Source organism: Mesocricetus auratus, unplaced genomic scaffold (assembly GCF_017639785.1).
Source record: "Mesocricetus auratus isolate SY011 unplaced genomic scaffold, BCM_Maur_2.0 Super-Scaffold_100707, whole genome shotgun sequence".
Lineage (NCBI taxonomy): Eukaryota > Metazoa > Chordata > Mammalia > Rodentia > Cricetidae > Mesocricetus > Mesocricetus auratus.
Window position 1 is genome coordinate 11,730,969 of NW_024429269.1, and position 21,156 is coordinate 11,752,124.

Genomic DNA, 21,156 nt, shown 5'->3' on the forward strand with positions numbered 1-21,156 from the left:
CCTAAAAATAATAAGAACAAATTCTTTAAAAAGATCTACAATGTTGTTCAATCCAGGGCTACGCTGTGGTAACCTGAAGTACTGTGGTTTCTATATTAAAGGGTCATGTCTGTATTCCGGAAGCCCTCTGGAGGCAAAACAAATAGTGAAATCTGAGTTCAGCATTCCACATATTTTAATATCTGTACTTTCAGTATTCTATATAAAATTTAAATTCCGAATAAACACACTTTGTCAATCCACGTATTACCCACATGATAGATGTTATTTCCGGAGTGAATTTTTCCGTGGTTATCTTCACTTAAAAAAAAAACTCTTCCAAACCTGCTATCTTTTTTAGGTTAGGTTTGAATTTCCAAGTTCCTGGCACCAGGTCCACGTCTTATGTTACTGCAGGTGTCAGCATTCCCGGAACAATTTAGCTGTTGACCAGTGCCCGCCGCAAAAGAGCGCGCAAAGCGCATCCCCTAGCAACGTTTGTGGCGGTGTTGCTGGGAGTTGTAGTTTGCGTGTGCCCAAGGGGCCTGCGCGCCAGCTCACAGGGGCGGTAGGAACTACACTTCCCAAGAGTCATCGGAGAGGGGCTGGGCGGGGCCAGTCCAGGAGGCGGGGCTCTGGCCGCCGCGGAGGTTGTGGCGGCTCATTCGTAAATGCCGCGGCTACCCGATGGTGTCTGTATCATTGGTTGGAGAGGTCTGAACGGCTGTGTCTTCGTGGAACGGTAACTGGTGGGCGAAAGGAGCGGAGGAGCCCGTCTGTCGCCCGGTTCCCGAGGGGCCAACTCGGGCCTCGGGCTGGCGTGGCGCGGAGGACTGGGCGCCGGCGGGCGGCGGTGGTTCCGGGCTTGTAAGCCCGCTTTGTTCTTCCGAGCACCCGGGAGATTGCCCCTCTAGGGAGGGTGTTGCGTGTTTCTGTCCTGGGTGAGGCGCACAAGAAGCTCTGGAGACGCCGGGCCGGGTGCGGTGGCGCCGTTCGCTGTCCTGCAGAGTCCATCCGGGCTTCTCCAAAAGCGTTGCTGCTTTCGAGAAAAGTTATGCTTTGGGGGAGGTGGACCTGTCAGCGGAAAGTTTTCAGGCTCTGAATTGTCCCTTCGTACCTTCCTCCGTCTCCAGTGCACATGTTTTATGTTTTGTCCAGCTAGCTTTAAAGATGTCAAAGCTTTCAGTTAGTCTATTTTTGTTTTGTTTTTAGAGACAGCTTTATCGATGTGTAGTTAATTCACGGTAATGCCTACAGCTTCATGAACCTTTGTACTTCAGATTTTAACGTCTGAGTCTACATAATATACTGTTCAAGACAATCTGTTATTTGTGGTTTACCAAGGCCTTCGTATTAGTAATGAAAAGCAGATTTAGGAGGAACATTTATGGCGTTCTCGAGACAAGGACTCACCATGTAGTCCAGGCTGGACTCGAACTCGAATGCTGCATTACAGGTGTGCATCACCAATGCCCAACTGTGAATCAGTATTTCTGTCCTTAAAAATGGCAGTATGTATATTTTTAGGATCAGACTAATGGAATTGTTGCAAAGGTACAGAAGTTTTAGTGCTTTAAAAAAAGGTGTGTGTGTGTGCATGTGTGTGTGTGTATGTGTGTGTGTGTGTGTGTGTATGTGTGTGTGTAAAGACAGTGATAAGATGCTTCCTTTCGGCTTCTTCCTTTACCTTTGGGTCCCAGGACCAGCTCAGGTGGTCCGGCTTGTACAGTAAGCACTTACCCACTTTGAGCCATCTGTCCAACTCTGGGGTTTCTGTTTCTCACATTAACTGGCACTGTCTCTGGAGCTTGCGATGCAGCCAGACTGTCCTTACACAGCTTCCTGCTTCAGTGCTGGGATTCTGTGGTGAGCCCCGAAGTTTGCATTTTAAAAAAATGTCTTACTCGGGATGTTGAAATTTCACCAAGGTTGACTGAAAAACCCCTACCTTACTCTTTTAGGTAGGTTCCTAATGTAAAAACAATTAGGATTAGCTTTCTTACAACAGATTTACAAGAAATGACTATTCAGGATGAACAGATACTGGATAGAGACAGCCAGTTAATGTCTGCTATTAAGTGTGTAACCCAGTGTCTGTCTGTATTCCCTGAAGGCGGGAGCCCTTTCCCAGGAAGTACCAGTCCCTATCTTTCTCTTGTTCTAGTTTGGTTTTCTGTGCTGTGACAAAATACTGACCAAAAGCAACTTGGGGAGGAGAGAGTTCATTTCAGCTCACAAGGTGTGGTCACTCATTCAGGAAGCCAGGGGAGGACTTGAGACAGAGACCATGGAAGAGTGGTGTTTACTGGCTCACTTCATGGCTTTCTGTCTGACATGACCCAGAACCACCTGCTCAGGAGTGACTGGGACCTCCCAGTCAGTCATTAATGAAGACAGTGCACCCAATGACTTGCCTACAGGCCAGTCTGATGGAGGCAATTCCTCAGGCAAGGTTCCTTTTTCCTAAGTGACTCTAGTTTTGTCAAAAGCTAACCACCGCCTTGGCTGCCTACCGTTCTGACTTTTATAACTTGATTTCTCTCCCCCTCACTGGTGAACTTCATGTATGTGCACCACTTGTGCCTAGTGCCCCAGCTGTCAGGGCAGGGTGTTGAATTCCCTGGAACTGGAGTTTTGCATGGCCTTGAGCTATTATGTAGGTTCTGGGACTTGAACTCACATCCTCTGCAATAGCAGTAAGTGCTCTTAACCACTGAGCCACCTCTCCAGCCCATCTGTATTTCTTATAATACACAGTATATCTCAGATAGTGTTTTAAGGTTTTTATTTTTATTTATGTGTGTATGTGAGTATAATGAGTGTGTGCCCTCTGACTTCAAGTGCTGGCAGAGGTCAGAAATGGCCATCAGATTCCCTGCTGCTGGAGCTGCAGGCGATTGTGAGCTGTCTGTCCCATGCGTGCTAGGAACTGAACTTGGGTTTTATGGAAGAGCAGCAGGAACTCTTAACCACTGAGCTGTCTTTTCAGCCTGGTGTGGTTTTATTTTTAGACGGGGTCTTACTCTGTGGGGCAGCTAGTTTGGTCTGGAACTCATGGTGATCTATTTCCCTCAACTTCCTAAGTGCTGGAGTTATAGGTGTGGACTACTACCAGACTTCTTTGTGTTTTACTATGGGATACTGAATCCGGGGTCTCGCATGGTAAGCAACATCACAAAGCTCCATCTTGAGGCAGGGCCTCACACTGTATCTCAGCTTGGTCTGAATCCCATCTGCCTTAGTCTTCAGTGTTGGCATAATAGGTATGGGTCACAATACCTGGCTTACTTTCAGTTTATTGCAAATGTGAGCTTGTGCCAATGTAACAGTGGTACACAGTGTCTAGAGGCAAAATCGCTAGGTCAAGGCTTTTGTGCATTTTACAGCTTGGATAGATAACTGCCTTACTTTCACACACACACACACACACACACACACACACACACACACACACACACACACACATATATTCTTTTTTTTTTGGTTTTTACGAGACAGGGTTTCTCTGTATTGTTTTCGAGGCTGTCGGTCCAGCCCAGCCTCGAACTCACAGAGATCCGCCTACCTTTGCCTCCCGAGTGCTGGGATTAAAGGCGTGCGCCACCACCGCCCGGCCACATATATATTCTTATATATCTAAGGAATACTTACTAAAAGAATTTATTTTGTCATACTGAATATTAGCAGTCTTTAGTCTTTGCCAACCCAGTTCATGGGGGCAAAAAAAACCACCAAAACTATATTACTCTAATAATTTTTGACTTTTCTATGTCATGAGAGTGAACATATTTTGATGCTTAGACATCTATTTTTCTGTTTATATCTTTTGTATATTTGTTATGTTAGATATGCCTCAAAGTTTCCAGGTTTTATTTCTCTCTCTCTCTCTCTCTCTCTCTCTCTCTCTCTCTCTCTCTCTCTCTCCTCTCTCTCTCTCTCTCTCTCTCTCTCTGTGTGTGTGTGTGTGTATGTGTGAGAGAAGACTCTTTTGCCAGCTTTTAAGACCCTATTCCTCATACTAGGATGCTTAGACTTACTGCAACTAGATACTCCATGTTTTGTTGATTTCAATGGGAAGCCCGCCCTTTTCTGAATAGACAAGGAAGAGGAGTGGGCAGAGGGAATATGTATGTGTGGGGGGACTGAGAGGAGAGGAGGGTAAACTGTGGTGGGGAAGTAAAATAAACAAATAAGGCAGCCCGAGGAAGCCAAGAGGAGCTGGCTAGTAAGCAGCACTTGTCTGGGGCCTCTGCTTCAGCTCCTGCCTGACTTCTCTAAGTGATGGACTTATAAACTGTAAGATAAAATAAACCCTTTCCTCCTCAAGTTGATTTGTTTTTAAGATTTATTTATTTATTATGTATACAATGTTCTGCCTGCACACCAGAAGAGGGAATCAGATCTCATTACAGATTGTTGTGACCCACCATGTGGTTGATGGGAATTGAACTCAGAACCTCTGGAAGAACAGCCAGTGTTCTTAATCTCTGAGCCATCTCTCCAGTCCTGGTCATGGTGTTTATTACGGCAATAGAAACCCTGAGGCCTTGTAAACAGCCACATGTACCCAGAGCCTAAAACAGTAGAACATGAAATTAGAAAATGTTGGTGGAGGAAAATCCACATACTAAAGGAAGGAGCCTATCTTCTCAGTTCAACACTAAAGTCTGATGATTCATACAGGAAGCTCCTATGACTTGAGCCAATGTCGTTTTTATTGTTGAACATTGAGTGAGCACAAATAATACCTGTAGTACTAAGTTTATTTTAAATGCAAAGTTCTGACTTATTTTCAGCAAACAAATTTACCAAGTTCCTTTTATTTGCACGGGGCTCTAGACAATGGAGGTTACATAGGCTCTTCAGGATCTCCACAGTTTGGTAGCGTATGAATGAACATGATAACAAACTTCCACTAGTACTGAGACGCTAGGGTCCTCTGCAGTACAGACAGGGATTGCTGGTGGTTGAGGGGCTGTGTGAGTGGGGAAGACATGCCAGAGCCGCCTATGGCGCTGTGGGGTGGAGTAGTGTGAAGACTCGTTCAGCTCCTCAGCTGGGCAAAGGAACAAGTGTATGCTACCCGGCCTTGGCTGCGCCTTCTTAACTTTGTTTTTTAATTAAACAGCGTAAGGGTGTCTAAGATCCTGAAGTTTTAGGTCAACTGATCTAACACATGTATATCTTAGTAATTGAATGATTAGATCAGAAGTGTCCTGAGGTTTCTGATCTACTTATTTAGATTTTGAAGGCAAAACTCAATCAACCAAGCAGTTTGTTGCTTAGTTGCTTTTCTCATTGAAGTCTTTATTTTATGCTTACCTATATTGTGTGTGTGTGTGTGTGTGTGGTGTGTTTGGGAATATTAGCATATGTGCTGTGTAAGAATGCTGAGTTCAGAGGACAACTTGCAGTTGTTTTCTACCATGTAGGACCTGGGAATTGAACTCATGACAACAGGCTTGGTGGCAAGCACTTTTACCACTGAACCAACTTGTGATCCCCTGTTGAAGTCTTTAGTGCATTTAATACTAGTTTTTGTGCCGGGTTGCGGCTTAGGCTGCTTTGGGCAGAACATACATAACAGTTTTAATGAATGCTCATTGTTGGCTTTCTTTTTTACAGTGCTGGGAGGTCAGTAGGTGTTCTGGATTTCCTGGTGTTTAGAAGTGTCATTAGACTGAAATGTTCCTGATGCAAACCTCTTCAGAACTAAACAGTGGACAGAACTTCCTAACACAGTGGATGACCAGTCCTCGGGCTGGGGTCATATTAAATCGAGGATTTCCTCTTTTGGAAGGAGATGAGAAGCAAGCAGTTACAAATGTCTCTACTAGCTTCCCTGTTAAAGCCACCTGTTTTTCAAACAGCTTCAGCATTAGTAGTGAAGAGGATTCATTTTGTGACGAACAGGAGACTGGAGAACCTTATAAACTACAGCCAGAAAACCCCCCTGCAGTCTCTCCTTTGGTTAAAAAGGAGCCAATAGTGTCATGTCAGGATGCCTCTGGATACCAGGAAGATAACAAAAATGACTTTATGCCTGCTCTTTCGAGTGATCTCAAAGAAGTGGCTAATAAAAACCCGCTCTTTAAAAAACTGGAACAGGTAAGGTTTGACCTGACAGATATTTGTGTCATTATAGGCATTGTATTATCGGTTATCTTGTTTTCCCTTTACTCTGAATCCTCAAAATTCCAGATGTTTGTCTTCTGTCTAATGTGAAATGTTAAGATGTGTTGATACACATACAAAATGTAGCAGTTAAGATAAATTCATGTTTTTAAATTGCTACCTTGTTTAGTAAAAATGAAGTTAGAAATGGTTGATCGAATATTAGAAAATAATTGATATCTTGGAATACCCAACCCCTTGTAAGACTCGAAGGAGTCATTTTTCCCATTTCTTATTTGAGATACTGATATGGTTTCCTTTAGAAGTTAGATTTTAGAGCCAGGCGTTGGTGGCGCACGCTTTTAATCCCAGCACTTGGGAGGCAGAGGCAGGCAGATCTCTGTGAGTTCGAGGCCAGCCTGGTCTACAGAGTGAGTTCCAGGACAGCTTCCAAAACAATACAGAGAAACCCTGCCTCAAAAAACCAAAAAAAAAAAAAAAAGTTAGATTTGATTTATTTATTGGGAGGGGAGTCTTTTTCTGAAATGATCTGGGAAGGGAGAATGAAGGAATTAGGATAGATGGTAAAGAGTGTCATGAAGTGTAATACCATTGTGATTTTACATTTACCAAGCTGAAAGAAATACAGCAGAAGAAGCAGGAGCAACTGAAGAGGCAGCAGCTGGAGCAGCTGCAGAGGCTCATGGAGGAGCAAGAAAAGCTGCTCATCATGGTGTCTGGGCAGCACATGCTTCCAGGTGTGTTTTGCTTATGCATGGCCATCAGTTAATACAATGAGACGAAGCCACACACACTTCTTACCTTTAATTGCTTGGCAGGTTATTTCCACATTCCTCTGTCACAGGTTGGAAGCTCCAGCTTCTTCAGGGCCAGGGAGATGCATGTGAAATGATGGTGTATAATGCCGAGACCAGAGATGCTCTAGCATCCTGGAGTTTGTGTGTCATGCTTGCAGGCATTCTCATGTATATGGTGCTGGGACTGAACCCAGGGCGCCTCACATGCTAAGCACGTGCTCACTGAGCTATATCCCAGCTAGCATTCAATGATTTTGGGGGCAAAAACCTAGGAGAAGAAAAGCTAGGTTATGTGTAGAGTTACTGGTGTCCAGCTCCTGGCTGTTGCATGAAAACTAGATCCCATTCTGCCTTATTGCAGAGCCGTGTGTTTCCTAGGATAGCAGTGGTCTCTTGTTCAGATAGCTGCGTCTGTTCACAGAAAGCATTAGGAGCTTATCAATCTAGGACAGTGGTTTGAAAGCTTTTCTGATCTCATTCCATAATAACAAAAATATTCTCAGTCATGACTGAGGACAAGCAAATTCCATATTGTCAGTGTTTATTAGTGTGCCTGGTGTGAGTAGTAGGGATATTTTTTATCCTGTCTGTGCTGCTGAGATTACAGGTGTGTACCCCCATGCTCAGTTTCTTCAGTGTGGAAGACTGAACCCAGGCTTTGTGCATGCTAGGCAAATACTCTACCAATTAGGCTGTATCCCCAGCTCTACTTGTGTAAATTCTAAAAAAAATTATTTATTTTTCTTTTATGTGCATTGGTGTTTTGCCTGCATGTATGTCTGTGTGAGGGTGTTGGATCCCTGGAACTGGAGTTATAGTTTTGGGCTGCCATGTGGGTGCTGAACCCAGGTCCTCTTGAAGAGCAGTCAGTGCTCTTAACTGCTGAACTATCTCTCCAGCCCCTATACTTGTGTAAATTTTTATCTGAGGTGATGGTTTGAATGGGTATGGACCCCACAGACTCATGTGTTTGAATGCTTGGCCCACAGGGAGTGGCACTATCATGAGGTGTGGCCTTGTTGGAGGAAGCGTGTCACTGCCGGGGTAGGCTTTGAGGTCTCATATGCTCAAGCTATGCCCAGTGTGGCATATAGTCTCCTGCTGCCTATGGATCAAGATGTAGAACTCTCAGCTCCTTTTCCAGCACCATACTTCTGTATGCCACCATGCTTCTTACCACACAATAATGAACTAAACCTCTGAAACTATAAGCCAGTCCCAATTAAATGTTTTCCTTTATATGAGTTGCCACAGTCATGGTGTCTCTTCACGGCAATAGAAACCCTAACAAAGACAGATGATAACATTGTCAGTGCATCATGTTTCACAAGGTGAAAGCAGTGATCTGGCACTATCCTGTAAGAGATGTATTTTAGAGGTTCAGGAAGTGCCTGTTTTGTTCCAATTCTGTGCTGGACACTGAGAATACAGAGAAAAAGATATATGTGCCAAATGAGTATGCCAAGTGTGGCTGGGTAAAGAGGGTTGGGGGTAAGAAATGTGGACATATTTTTTTTGAGAAATATAAAAAACCCATGTTTTTTAAAAAAATCATCTATCTATCTACCTACCTACCTACCATCTGTCTACAGACAGACAGACAGACAGGGACCAGGGACGGGGCCTTACTATGTAGCCCTGACTGGCCTGGAACGCTTTATGTAGACCAGGTTGGCTTCAAACTCACAGAGATCCACCTCTCAAGTGCATCACCACACTTAGCTTATCTTAAAATAACTGAATAGTTTATAATTGCTTTGTAGAATCCATGACCATCCAGAAAATAATGATTCATTGAGTTATATAAGTTTTCAGAACATTGACAGATCACATACAGTATAAAAAATTGCATGTATCTGGGTATAATGGTGCATGCTAGTCTTTGGGAGGCAGAAGACAGCAGATTTCTGTGAGTTCAAAGCCAGCCTTGTGAACACAGTGAGTTCTAGGACAGCAGAGCCACATAGTGAAACACTATCTCAAAACAGTAACAACAGCAGCAACAACAATTGCATGTGTTAATATTACCATGAACTTAGTCTTAAAAGTCTTGAAGTACTCACCGTAAAGCTGCCGGATTCACTGTGGCAGCTGTTTTCTAGAATTACAAGATTTACTTGAAAGGCCAAATTATGTCTTTATCAACAAATACTGTGAGTTGCTTTCATTGAAGTCACAGCCTTCATTTTTGAGACTATTCTGTCAATACACAAGTTTCAAGAATTGTGGTTTGCCTGCCATTTGTTCTCGTAAATCAGAATGATGTTCTCTGGGTAAGGTGAGTCTGCAGCTCAGTTGTACAGCCCCGTTATGGTTTGTAATAGGCACGGTTTGTGAATGTTGCCATTGTTCAAGGTTGAGATTTAATAAAATTAATTTTTATATTATTTGAGGACATTCCTTTATTTACTTATTTGCTATTTATTTTTGAGATAGGATCTCATTCTATAGTCCCAGCTGGCCTGGAACTTGCTGTGATGACCAGGCTGGCCCTCAATTTATTATTCTTTGAGAATTTCAATTATATATATATACACACACACACACACACACACACACACACGCATGTACAGAGTACTTTGATATCTGTTCCCACACTCCACCTGACTGCACTCAATACGCCCTTCATGGCTCACTGAGTCCAACTAGTGTTTCTTGTATATGCAAGAGGATGGGTCATCTACTGGAACGTGGGTAACCTGTCAGGGGCCACATGCCTGAAGAAATCATTCTCCTGTGTGGTGTCACGTGCCTTTAATCTCAGCACTCAGGAGGCAGAGGCAGGTGAATCTCTGAGTTTGAGGCCAGCCTGCTCTACTATAAAGTGAGTTCCAGGACAGCTAAGGCTACACAGAGAAACTTTCTCAAAAGAAGAGAAAGGCAGCAAGAAAGGAAAGTTGACTCCCTTTTTCCAGTAGCCGTTTAGCCCAACAGAAGTAGTAGGTTTATTTCCTAGGGCCTATAACCTCCCCAGCCATGAGCTTTTGACCAGATTTACAGTATTATTAGAGTCCCCTGTTGTGGAGCAGGCTGGAAATTCAATAAGGAAGCAGTTAACTCCTAACAGTCATTCCACTATTACACCAGTGGTCACATTTTACCTGGCAGTTCAGTACTGTGGTATAGGAGACCCAGCACAGTGTTGGCAAACACCGACTGCTAACACGATACAGCTGTCCTTCCTTGAACTAAGATTCCAGCCGTTTTCGAGTTTGCCTTTGCTTTACCAATAGATAATTTATGTTTGCCAGTAGTTTTAACTTGGTAGTTTCCTGAGAGGGTCTTGAAGATCTTTAGGGGTGTATAGATCATACTTTGAAAATGGCTACTCTGGGATACTTTATCAAAGAACTCTGTAGGTTCAGCTTCGATGTCTGCCACTCTAAAATATTTAGATGCTGGGTGGGGTGTGTGGGGGGAGGGATAATGAAAAGTTGAGGGTGACATTCTGTGGGGTGCTACCTCATTTTTTATTTTAGATGTGGGCTGGGATGAAGTGGATTCATAATGGGTAGCAGTGATTGCTTTGTTTTTTGACAGAGGGTCTCACATATCTCTGGCTGGCCTTAAACTCTGTATAAAGCTGAGGATGAGTTTGAATTTCTGATCCTCCTGCCTCATCGTGTGTGCTGGGATTATAGGCACGCACCAACATGTCTGGTTTTATGCAGTGCTAGGGATCAAACACAGACTCTAATTCATGCTAAGCAAGCACTCTGCCAACTGAGCTGCATTCCAGCAGCAGTGACTATTATATTAAACACTTCTCCAGGTGTCTTTATTCCAGGTCTAGGTGAACAGGGGCAGGCAGCAGGCTTTCAGGGGCTGGTAGAGCAGACAGAGCATCTGATATACAGTCTATCCTCTCAGAGTGATGTTTAGAGGCATACAGCCTGGCTGAAAGGTAACATACATTTAGAGACTAAAAAGTCAGTAATAATTTCTTTACCCAACAATACCAAAATTTTAGGGTTAATCTGGAGGAGAGGTGATTAGTCTGGTCACAGTAACTAATGACAGCCCAGACTGTTATATCACTGCACTATTTTGCTCCTGTGCCTGCCTGCCCCTGGACATGGTGTTTTCACAGATGGCACAGGAATGACACCTTCCAAGCTAGGTGTACTGTGGCTGTGCCATCTTCACTATGTGTAGAAAATCTAGTATAAATATTCTGTAACCTTAAAGTATGTAACATTTGTTTAAGTAGAAATTTTGTACTTTTGTTAAACAATGTACTAATAAGGAGAAAAATACTTTTGTTATTTTGGAAACTGTGGGGGGAGGGACACTACTGCATAAAAGTCAAAGTATTGTAGAGTGGTCTCAGTCTTGTTGATTCTTTTCATCTTTAAGGTACGCTACTACCTGATGACCAGAGCCAGAAGTATAGATCTCCAGGAAATTTAGCCTCCGGAGAGAAAGCCACGCCCTTTCCACCATCACATAGCTATGCAAATCCAAACCAAGAAAACCCCCATGCTTCCAGCATTTTACCCGATGAACAAAGTAATTTCTGTAGAGCTACTCATCAAGATTCTGTCTTAATTTCAAAAAATGCTTCTGATTTGTTTTATGAGTCACAATATCCAGAAGCACATGTGAAAAAAAATGATTTAAGGGAAGAAAATCATAACCATCCTTCAGGTGAGTCACGTAACCAACAGTTATTAAGTTGTCCTAAGACAAGGGTCATTCTGTGTTTTTTTTCCTCTGTCCTCTGTTATTTTAATTGTAAGATCCCACGCACTGCAGGCCACTGACTCTGAGCTGGGCCAGAATTTGATATTCTAAGATCAGTTGTGGCGCTCATGCCTGCTCTAGTCTTCAGAGGTAGAGGGAGGTGGTGAGTTCTGCATGGATTATATTTTGGAGAGCTTAGCATTTGTGACAGCATTGGCAGGTGAGAACTGACAACTTGCAGATCACCTGGGATGTGAGAAGCAGGTTTGCAGTGGAAACTGTTACTCAATACTTGGGTTGTCTTTGTTGAACTTCTATGTTCCCAGCAATGAGACACATTCCTGCCAGAGAACTGGTCTCACTGTTCGATGGTAACAAACTCCTGGAGCTCACTTGGCTTTTCTGATGGATTTCCCTACTTCTGTCTTCTCTGATAGTGCATGTGTGTGTATGTGTGTGAGAGAGGCAGAGACAGAGAGAGAGACAGAGATGGGGAAGGGAGGCAGGCAGGCTGGGGATACTCTTCCACTGTGGTCTATTCCTATAGCTAATCTTTTTTTTCTTTTTCCACTTTACTGTACATGCATGTGGGAGTGCATGCATGTGTGTGTACATGTGCATGTGAAGGTTCAATGTTGATGCTGGGAATCATCCCCAATCATTCTTCCATCTCATTCATTAAGGCAGAGTCTCAACCAAACTCAGCTGCTCCGGTATGGCCAGCCCTGTCTTTGCCTTCTCAGGCTGGAATTATCAGGCATGTCTCCATGCCTGAGCAGCACTTATGGGGACTCTGGAGATCCAGACTCCAGTCCTCATGCTAGCATGGCCAGAGGATGTTTTTGTTTTGCTTTTGTTTTGGTTTTGGGGACAGGGTTTCTCTGTGTAATAGCCCTGGCTGCCCTGGAACTCGCTCTGTATACCAGGCTGGCTTCAGACTCACAGAGATCCACCTGCCTCTGCCTCCTGAGTGCTGGAATTAAAGGTATGTGCCACCACCATCCTGATGGTCACAGTTTTAATCATTGACCCATCTCCTCAGTCCAGCCAACTAAAAAAGAAAAAAAAAAGTAACAACCATGTTTCTTGTCCCATTTTCATTCTTTCCTTTCCTTTTTTTACATTTTTGCATTATGACTATAATACTGAGGTTTTTTTTCCTACTTACCATGAAAATTCAGTATGTTCTGTAATCATCATTATTAGAAAACCATCAAATATTACATCTATTTAATACTTTTTGTGGAGACAGTTATTTACAGCATTTCTGATATTTAATGTGTTTCCATGATTTTTTTGGTAATGTTATAGAAAAACATAGCATAATAAAAAGTGTCTCTGTGTAGCATATAGAATCAGTTCCCTTTATGCCTAATGCTTTCATCTCAACCTAGAGTAACTCATTGATAAAGAGCAAATGTTCTTTCCTTTTTTTGTTTTGTTTTATTTATATATTTTTGTTTGTTTTTTTCTGACAGGGTTTCTTTGTAGCTCTTGTTGTCCTAGAACTTACTCTGTAGACCAGAGTGGCCTTAAACTCAGAGATCCACCTGCTTCTGCCTCTCGAGTGCTGGGTTTAGAGGTGTGTGCAACTACTACCTGGCAAACATCCCTACTTGTTAAAACACAACTTCTTGAAGAATGTCATGAATCTTAATGTTTTATTTTTTTTCTTTTATTTTAAAAAAATCCTTGACTTTGCTAAATTTCTTGGCTTACCTCTTTTCTTTTGAGATAGGGTCTTGCTATATAGCCCTGGCTAACTTTGAATTTTTGGCACCTTCCAGGTGCTGGGATTGCAGGTGTTTGTCAACTACTTGGCTGTATTTTTCTTTCATAAATGCCTTCTTTTGTTTTTGCCTTTGTGGTGCTGGGGATCAGGGCTCATCCTCACTAGACAAGTGTTACACTATGTAGTAACTTGTGATCATCTGATGTCGTAAAACTTTATTCTACATTTTTGGAACTAAATTGTTCTTAATTTTTATTCTAGGAGAAGGTGTTTTACCATGCTGGGGAAAGAAGATGGTGAAGAGTCAGGAAGGGAAGGATATGAATTTACAAAAAAGTGAAGATTCCTCAGAAGTGGTTAATGTTGAAGAAAGGTATGACTCATACTCAAAGAAATAAGAAATGGAACCACTTGGTAATTTTCCTTACTGAGTACTTTGTTGGAAAGATACATGCTTTTGTTGTTTTCACTTGAATATGTTTCCATGCATAAGGTTTATGACATAAGCCATTGGTTACTATTAAGCAGGAGACCCTGGTTGGGAAATAGGACAGTTCAACTAGCCATGACTGAGTATTGGAAGAACTGGGTAGAGTTCTCTCACTTAAGAACAAGCAAACAAACAAAACCTTCTGCTGGGCATTATGGCTCAAGTCTATAATCTTAGCACTGAGGCTACACAGCAGAATCTGAAGACAGCCTGGAATACACAGTGTGATCTCGACCCCCCCCCCCACTGTGTGCTACAGTGCATGTGTGGAGGTCATAGGGTAAGTTTGGACAGTCAGCTCTCTACTTCCACTGTGGGCTCTGGGGATTGAACTTGGTCATAGGGCTTGCACAGCAGGCACTTCTGCCTGTTGCCATCTTGCCAACTCTTGTTTGTTTTTGAGACAGAGTCTCTCACAGTGTAGCTCTGACTGGCCTCAAACTTGCTGAGATCACAGGTATATACCACTATGTCCAGCTTAAAAGAAAGTCCTTGATGTGTTTTAAAAAGTGATCTTGCAACATAGTCTTATCATGTAACCATGATGAGCTACATACAGGCTGGCCTGACTACTCTGTGTGGCTGAATGGCCTTGAATTTATGGACTCCTGCTTTAATCTCTCGAGTGCTAGGATTGACATGTGTCATCACCCCACCCCCTCTCTCTCCTTCTGGGGATTAAACCAAGGTCTTTGTATGCTAAGTCCATGCTCTGCTGTTAAACTATACTCTGGCACTTGGTCCTTGAAAAATATTAGTTTATAGTGCAGGCTAAGGCATTTAAATAATTTTACACAGTTGAGTGTTACGCCATTTGTTTTGTGATTAGGCCTATCAAAGCTGCCATTCGAGAAAAGCAACAGACATTTGAGGACTACTTGGAAGAGCAGATTCGTCTGGAAGAGCAAGGCCTGTGGCAGAGGCGGCAGCTGGTGAGCATCAGTGTGGTTACCACTCTGCCTTTGCAAGTAACTGAGGTCACTCATAGATGCACATTAACTGGATTCTGTCTTTTTACTTTAGGAATCAGAAGGACCATTGCCAATAAAAGCAAAACCCAAGAAACCATTTTTAAAACGAGGAGAAGGTTTAGCTAGGTTTACTAATGCTAAATCTAAGTTTCAAAAAGGGAAAGAGAGTAAACCAGTGAGTAGCCAGAGCCTACCAGAGGACCAATCGGTGTGTAAAGTAGAGAGACAACACTTGCAGAGGAAAACTGCTCTTATAAATAAAGACCTGTGTGCAGAAACCCCCACTGTTAAGAAGGACAGTAAAGTTAGAACCAAGGCTGGTTCTGTCTCACTCAGTCAGAAAGCCAAAGTGACTAAGATCAATATGAGGGAAAGCCTCTCTCCACCAGGACCAAAAGTACAGATGGGGAAGAAATGTGATGGACAATTTAGACACCACATCAAACTGGAAAGAAATGTACAAGCGAATAATAAGGAAGATGCACCCGCATGTGTAAAGCCCTGTGATTCTGGTTGCAAGGTGTGGGACAAGGCCCGGGGCACAGAGAGACTTCCTCTTTCCACAGGTCCTACGAGCCTGATAAGTGAGACGGTGAAGGAGGCAAACTCGTCCCTTGACATTTCTCTCCAGAAAAAAATAGAGAATTGGGAACTAGAAAAAGAAAAGGAAAACTTGGAATTAGATGAATTTTTATTTTTGGAACGGGCTGCTGATGAAATATCATTTTCTAGTAATTCCTCATTTGTATTGAAAATCTTAGAAAGGGATCAACAGATCTACAAAGGTCACAGGATGTCTTCTACTCCTGTCAAGGCTGTGCACCAGGAGAAGGCACATGAGCTGGATCCTAGTGGGCAGAGTAACCGCAGTGAGGGTCCCCCCCATAATGCTGCATGCGAGAGTAAGAGTGAGGCCTTACTCCTGCCACTGGGCCCAGGGTCCTCACCCGATGGCTTGAGGGAACTGTCCTGTAAAGTTAGTAAGAAAGCCTTCCATACCAGCCCTGCTGAAACTCAGAGTCACTGGGATACAAGTGATGATGATGTTGCCAACAGTGACAGTGACAGTAGCACTGAGTCTGAGGAGCAGCCTGATGTTACCATAAAGCCGTCCACTGAGGCTGGGGAGATGGTCTTGAGCAGCAGAGAGGAAAGCCCGCAAGCCCGCAGTGCTAAAGGACCTTTCAGGGACACCGAGACTCACGAAGATAAGTGGAGAGATGCTGATCTGGATCTGTCTGAGAAAGAGTACAGCAGTGATGAGTCTGTCATCGTCGAAAGCCTAAAAAATAAGGTATCTGAGCCACCGAGATTCCCCTCATCTCAAGATGTGAGTAAAATTGACTTTGATGATGAAAGATCTTGGACAGACCTTGAGGAGAATTCATATAAACAGAGTGTTATTCTCAGAGATGAGGCCCTATATGGTACACCCCAGACACAGTACCCAAGTAAGAGTGAGGTCTGTGTTCTGGACAAAACAGTAAAAAGGAAGGTTGCACCAGTCAAGAAGGGAGAAGACTTCAACAAGTCTGACAGGAGCAGAAGCCCCCCTCCTCCATCTGACTTGATGGTGAAATTCTTCCCTTCTTTGAAACCAAAGCTCAAATTAGATTCACACTTGGAAAATGAACCCAAGTTAAACATGAGTCAAGACCAACCACCAGGTAAGTCAAGGCATGAGAAAATGTTAAATGTGCATATAATTTTCATGTGGTTTATCTTTGGCACAGTCAAGTCAACAGCACCCACTATTTTTGTCCTTTGGGCTATAGAGGGTTATTTAAAAGTAAACATCACAATTCTACAACAGTGGATCTGATACCCTAGCTGGGCACTAAGTGACTGATGAGGACCTTTGTGAGTTTCATGGAGATATGCTGCATAGAAGGGTGGTGTTTCAGTGTGATACTGGTATTTCACTGCCATTTAAAAATAATTTAAGGAGTTTTCCATGAAATATTTGTGACTTGTAGTTGGCTGCTAGGAACTGAAACCGAGAAATTCCAAATTATTGCTAAGGTTGGGGTATGTGTGTGGGGGAGTAGGGAGAGGAGAGAGAGTAGAGAGAGAGAGCTGTACCATTACAGTTTTTCCTTCCTTAGACTTGACCTTACCCTTTTTCCTGGTGGTACAAACATTACCATGCGTCCCATTTATGCTCTCTGAAACAGTTCACACATAGAAAAGTGTATATGTATTATAATATTATTTCTACAGAAATATTATTTCCCATGACTTAAGACACTTAACAAAAAGAACATGCGAGACTATGGATACTCCCCAGGGAGGGCCTTACCCTCCCTGGGGAAAAGAGTGGGGATTGGGGGAGGGGGCTGAGGGGTTGGTGGGAGAATGTGGGAGGATGTGGGAGGGAGAGGGAGAGGGACCTGGGATTGACATGTGAAGCAACCTTGTTTCTAATTTACATTAAAAAAGAAAAAAAGAACATGTGTGCTGGAGGAGGCCTGAAGAGGGCATTAGATCCCCTGAGCTGGTACTATAGTTGGTTGTGAACCACCTGAATGGGTGCTAGGAACCAAGTTCAGATCCCTCTGGAAGAGTAAGTAGCAAGTACTCCTAACAGCAGAGTCATCTCTTCCAGCCCTTTGTTTAAGATAAAATTTTAAGATTGTTCTAACATACACATAAACTCTAATTATCTAGCTAGACATATTGGATGCTTTAAACAAATTATAATTTAACCAGTTTAAAATAAAAATAATACTTTCTGTAAGGAATTTGAATGCTTGAAAATGTAACAAAGCAATGGCTAAAATTTCCAAAGGTAAATTCCATGTCACTTGGGGGGGTTCCTTGTGGATGCTTTTCCTATGTACTTTTCTTATGATAGGGACATGTATTGTGACGTTCTGTGTACCCCAGCTTCACCCTGTTGTACAGACCAGCTGTGTCTTTGAGGAGTGTGGGACTAAGTGGTGAGCTGCTTGCCACAGCTGAGGGTAAAGCATCAGTGTTGTGGGGCTGGAGAGGTGGCCCACAGTTACGAGCACAGCTGTTCTTACAGAGGCCCAAAGGCGGGTCCCAGCACCACGTCAGGTGGCTCACAGCTGTTTGTAACCCAGCTCCAGGGGTCTGATGCCTCTGCTCTCAGTGGGCACCACACTCACATGTAGATCTACATATAACTTTTAAGTAAAAACATTTGAAGAATTTAACTACTTATTTTAAAATAGCACACTTGATAAGGAAAAAGAAAATCTGAATTTGCTCCTACCCCCAATGTCTGAGATAGGATATTGACCAGACTGTCTTTGAACTTGCAATCCTGTTCTCTCCATTTCCAGAGTGCTAGGATTCCAGGTGCACACCTATACCCAGCTGCTTCTTTGGTATAATAATAAAGCTTCCATTTTGGTTTGGGTATTGATTATCCCTTAAGGTCTCATGTTAACTGGTTTCTTTTTACCTGTAATATCAGTCCTTTGTTGACTTTGAACTTACAGTAACCCTGAGTGCCAGGATTGTAGGCATGCAGCCGTCCACCTTGGCTCTTTCTTAAGGTTAAGCTGCTGTCTTTTAGAAAGCTAGGTCTCCTCGTTACCCCCCTCCCTGTCTGGTTTGTTCCTTACGCAGTGACTACAGGTGCAATGGTAAACCTCCCTGGCTGTAGGATTCATGGATGGCTAGTGTTTGGTTGTTAGGCTCCTGTAAAGCTCAGAGTTTATCATTTGTTTCATAGGTGACAGTGTTCGATCACAGGTTTTGAGAGAGAAAGTTGTTGAGTTGGAATCAGAAATAGAAAAATTTAAAGCTGAGAACACATCTTTAGCTAAACTTCGAATTGAACGAGAAAGTGCCTTGGAAAAACTGAGGTAAGTTCTTATCTGTGAGAAGAGAAAATGCAATGATTTGTTTCTTTAAGACTATGTTAAAAGTTATGATCACTTTAAAATATAAATAACATATAAATGAAAAAGAGGACACATTTCTATTACATCAATATATTTTTAATTAAGGGGATATATCTTAGTTACTAGAATGCTTCCTTGCGTGCATGAAGAACCCTGGGTTTGGATCTCCAGCATCCATGAACTTGAGGTGTGGCACTATGCTTCTATAACCCCAGGATTTGGGAGGCAATAGTGGAAGGATCAAGTTAAAGGTCACCCTCAACTACAGTTCATTTAAGACCAGCCTGGATTACATGAAACCCTGACTCAAAACTTTTTAAAATTAAATGAAATGACCCAGTTTAGTTGAATACACTTGAAAAGGAAATTCTGAGTGGTAAGATGATAAGTTGAAATTAAAAAATCAGTTTGTAGGTATGAGCCCAGTGGCAACTGGCCAGCAAGCTCCTTTCCCAGGACTGTTGTAACAAAGCCCGTGACTTGGGTAACTTAACAGAAACCTGTGCTGCTACATGCTGGAAGGCTGAAGTCCAGACCACCAGCTGGGCTATGCTCCCCATCCACCTTTTGGTGATTGCAGGTGGTCCTTAGTGTTCCTTGGCTGGCATGGACATCACTGAGATCTCTGTTCCTGTTTCTCCCTCTTGTTTATGTTTACACATTTCTTTCTATGTAGTCAAGGCTGGTCAGTGGCTGAATATACAAATGTGAGGGCTTGAGTGCATTCTCCACTACAGCTAAAACCAAAAATAAATAAACCAAAAACTCTGGGTGTGGTGACTCAGAACATCAGTATTTATTTAAAATACTTGGTGAGGATTTCTGATCAGCTGGAATCAAGACACTGTGCCAACTGTACAAATTCCCAAAGTCTAAATACCCAGGGATATTCAGTCAGATCTTCCAAAGTCAGTGAACCCAATCGATCCTTTATCGACACACATTCTACATTTACATCAGCCTAGTCATTGTGTTCTTACGTCTGTTGTAGAAGGGAACTCTATCTTTGTTAAACCATAGTGATTATCATGGTATACATGCTGAGAACATACGTGTGTGTGTGTGTGTATGTATGTATGTATATATGTATGTATGCATGTATGTATGTATGTGCAAGTTATAATGTATTCTGGGTTGTAGGTTTACATTTAATTTCATCACTTCATCACTTTGTATAGTGGCCAAGCAGACTACCGTTAAGTGCATTTGTACACATTAGGTCACTGGATCCAGATTTTATGTTGGCAGTAACAGAATGTATAACTATTTTTGGTAAAATTTTATTTTATAAAGTTATAGTAACACTAAAAGCTGTACCTCAATATTCTCACAATGAATTTAATCAAATACTCCACAGGAATTCAGAGGGTCCATGTGTGGCTTTTTAGCAATCTTATGGATCCCTTTATAAATCATGACTTTCACTTGGCTGGATTTTTTGAGTTTTTTGCTTTGTTTGTTTTTACTTTTTCCTCCTAGCCTATCACTTGTTGTTCCTAAATTCAGCAGTATCATGGATGCTCCTAGGTAGCATGTTAGGGCCTGTACTGACTGGCTTTGTGTGCCAACTTGACACAGGCTAGAGTCGTAAGAGAGGAAGGAGCCTCAGTTGAGAAAATGCCTCCATGAGATTCAGCTGTAAGGTATTTTCTCATTTAGTGATTATTGGGGAGGGCCCAACCCATTGTGGGTGGTGCCTCCCCTGGACAGGTGGTCCTTCGTTCTATAAGAAAACAGACTGAGCATGCCCTGAAGAATAGTAAGTCAGTAAGCAGCACCCCTCCAGGGCCTCTGCATCAAGTCCTGCCTCCAGGTTCCTGCCCTGTCCCAATTCCTGTCCTGACTTCCTTCAATAATGAACAGCAATATGGAAGTGTAAGCTAAATAAACTATTCTCCCCAGCTTGCTTTTTGGTCATGGTGTTTTGTTGCAGCAATAGAAACCCTGACAGGCCATTTTACAGCAGAACAGCATTGAATTAACCACAGTGAGCTCCTCTCCTTTCTCAAGGTCGTCCCCATGTGAGTCTAGTGAGGAACATGAACACACTCTGACACAGGAAGAACCGAGCTTAAAGCAGCCTTGCTGTGATACACTGGCATGTTTTTATTGTACTCCGAGGACAATAAGAATTGTCCAGAGATGCTTTATATTACCGTCTAAGTCCGTCATTATTTTCTCCAAGATCCTTTGGAAGAAACATTTTAAAATGAGGAACAGTGCATTGTTTTAAGTTACTTTAAAATGCCAGTTAAACCGGGCGGTGGTGGCTCATGCCTTTAATCCCAGCACTCGGGAGGCAGAGGCAGGTGGATCTCTGTGAGTTTGAGGCCAGGCTGGACCGACAGCCTCCAAAACAATACAGAGAAACCCTGTCTCGTAAAACCAAAAAAAAAAAAAAAAGATAATATGAAAAAAAAAACCCACAGTTGTTTGGCTTTAATTTGAACAGTTAACACGACATTAAAATAAAACTACTTTCGAAGTACAGTTT

General features: G+C 42.7%; 1 protein-coding gene across 2 annotated transcripts in view; it reads left to right on the forward strand.

Moving 5' to 3' along the window:
* Positions 1-581: 581 nt before the first annotated feature.
* The window catches only part of Cenpj (centromere protein J), a 33,700-nt gene continuing 13,125 nt past the window's right edge, over positions 582-21,156 (forward strand). The window contains exons 1-8 of one of the 2 annotated variants that reach the window (XM_040740675.1): positions 582-721; positions 5,605-6,087; positions 6,728-6,851; positions 11,268-11,558; positions 13,588-13,699; positions 14,646-14,748; positions 14,840-16,454; positions 18,491-18,623. In XM_040740675.1, the coding sequence (XP_040596609.1) occupies positions 5,665-6,087; positions 6,728-6,851; positions 11,268-11,558; positions 13,588-13,699; positions 14,646-14,748; positions 14,840-16,454; positions 18,491-18,623 (2,801 nt within the window). In that variant the 5' untranslated portion in view covers positions 582-721; positions 5,605-5,664. Of the gene's footprint in view, positions 722-1,181; positions 1,436-5,604; positions 6,088-6,727; positions 6,852-11,267; positions 11,559-13,587; positions 13,700-14,645; positions 14,749-14,839; positions 16,455-18,490; positions 18,624-21,156 lie in introns of those variants that run through there. The other variant, XM_040740676.1, reaches the window with a different exon arrangement.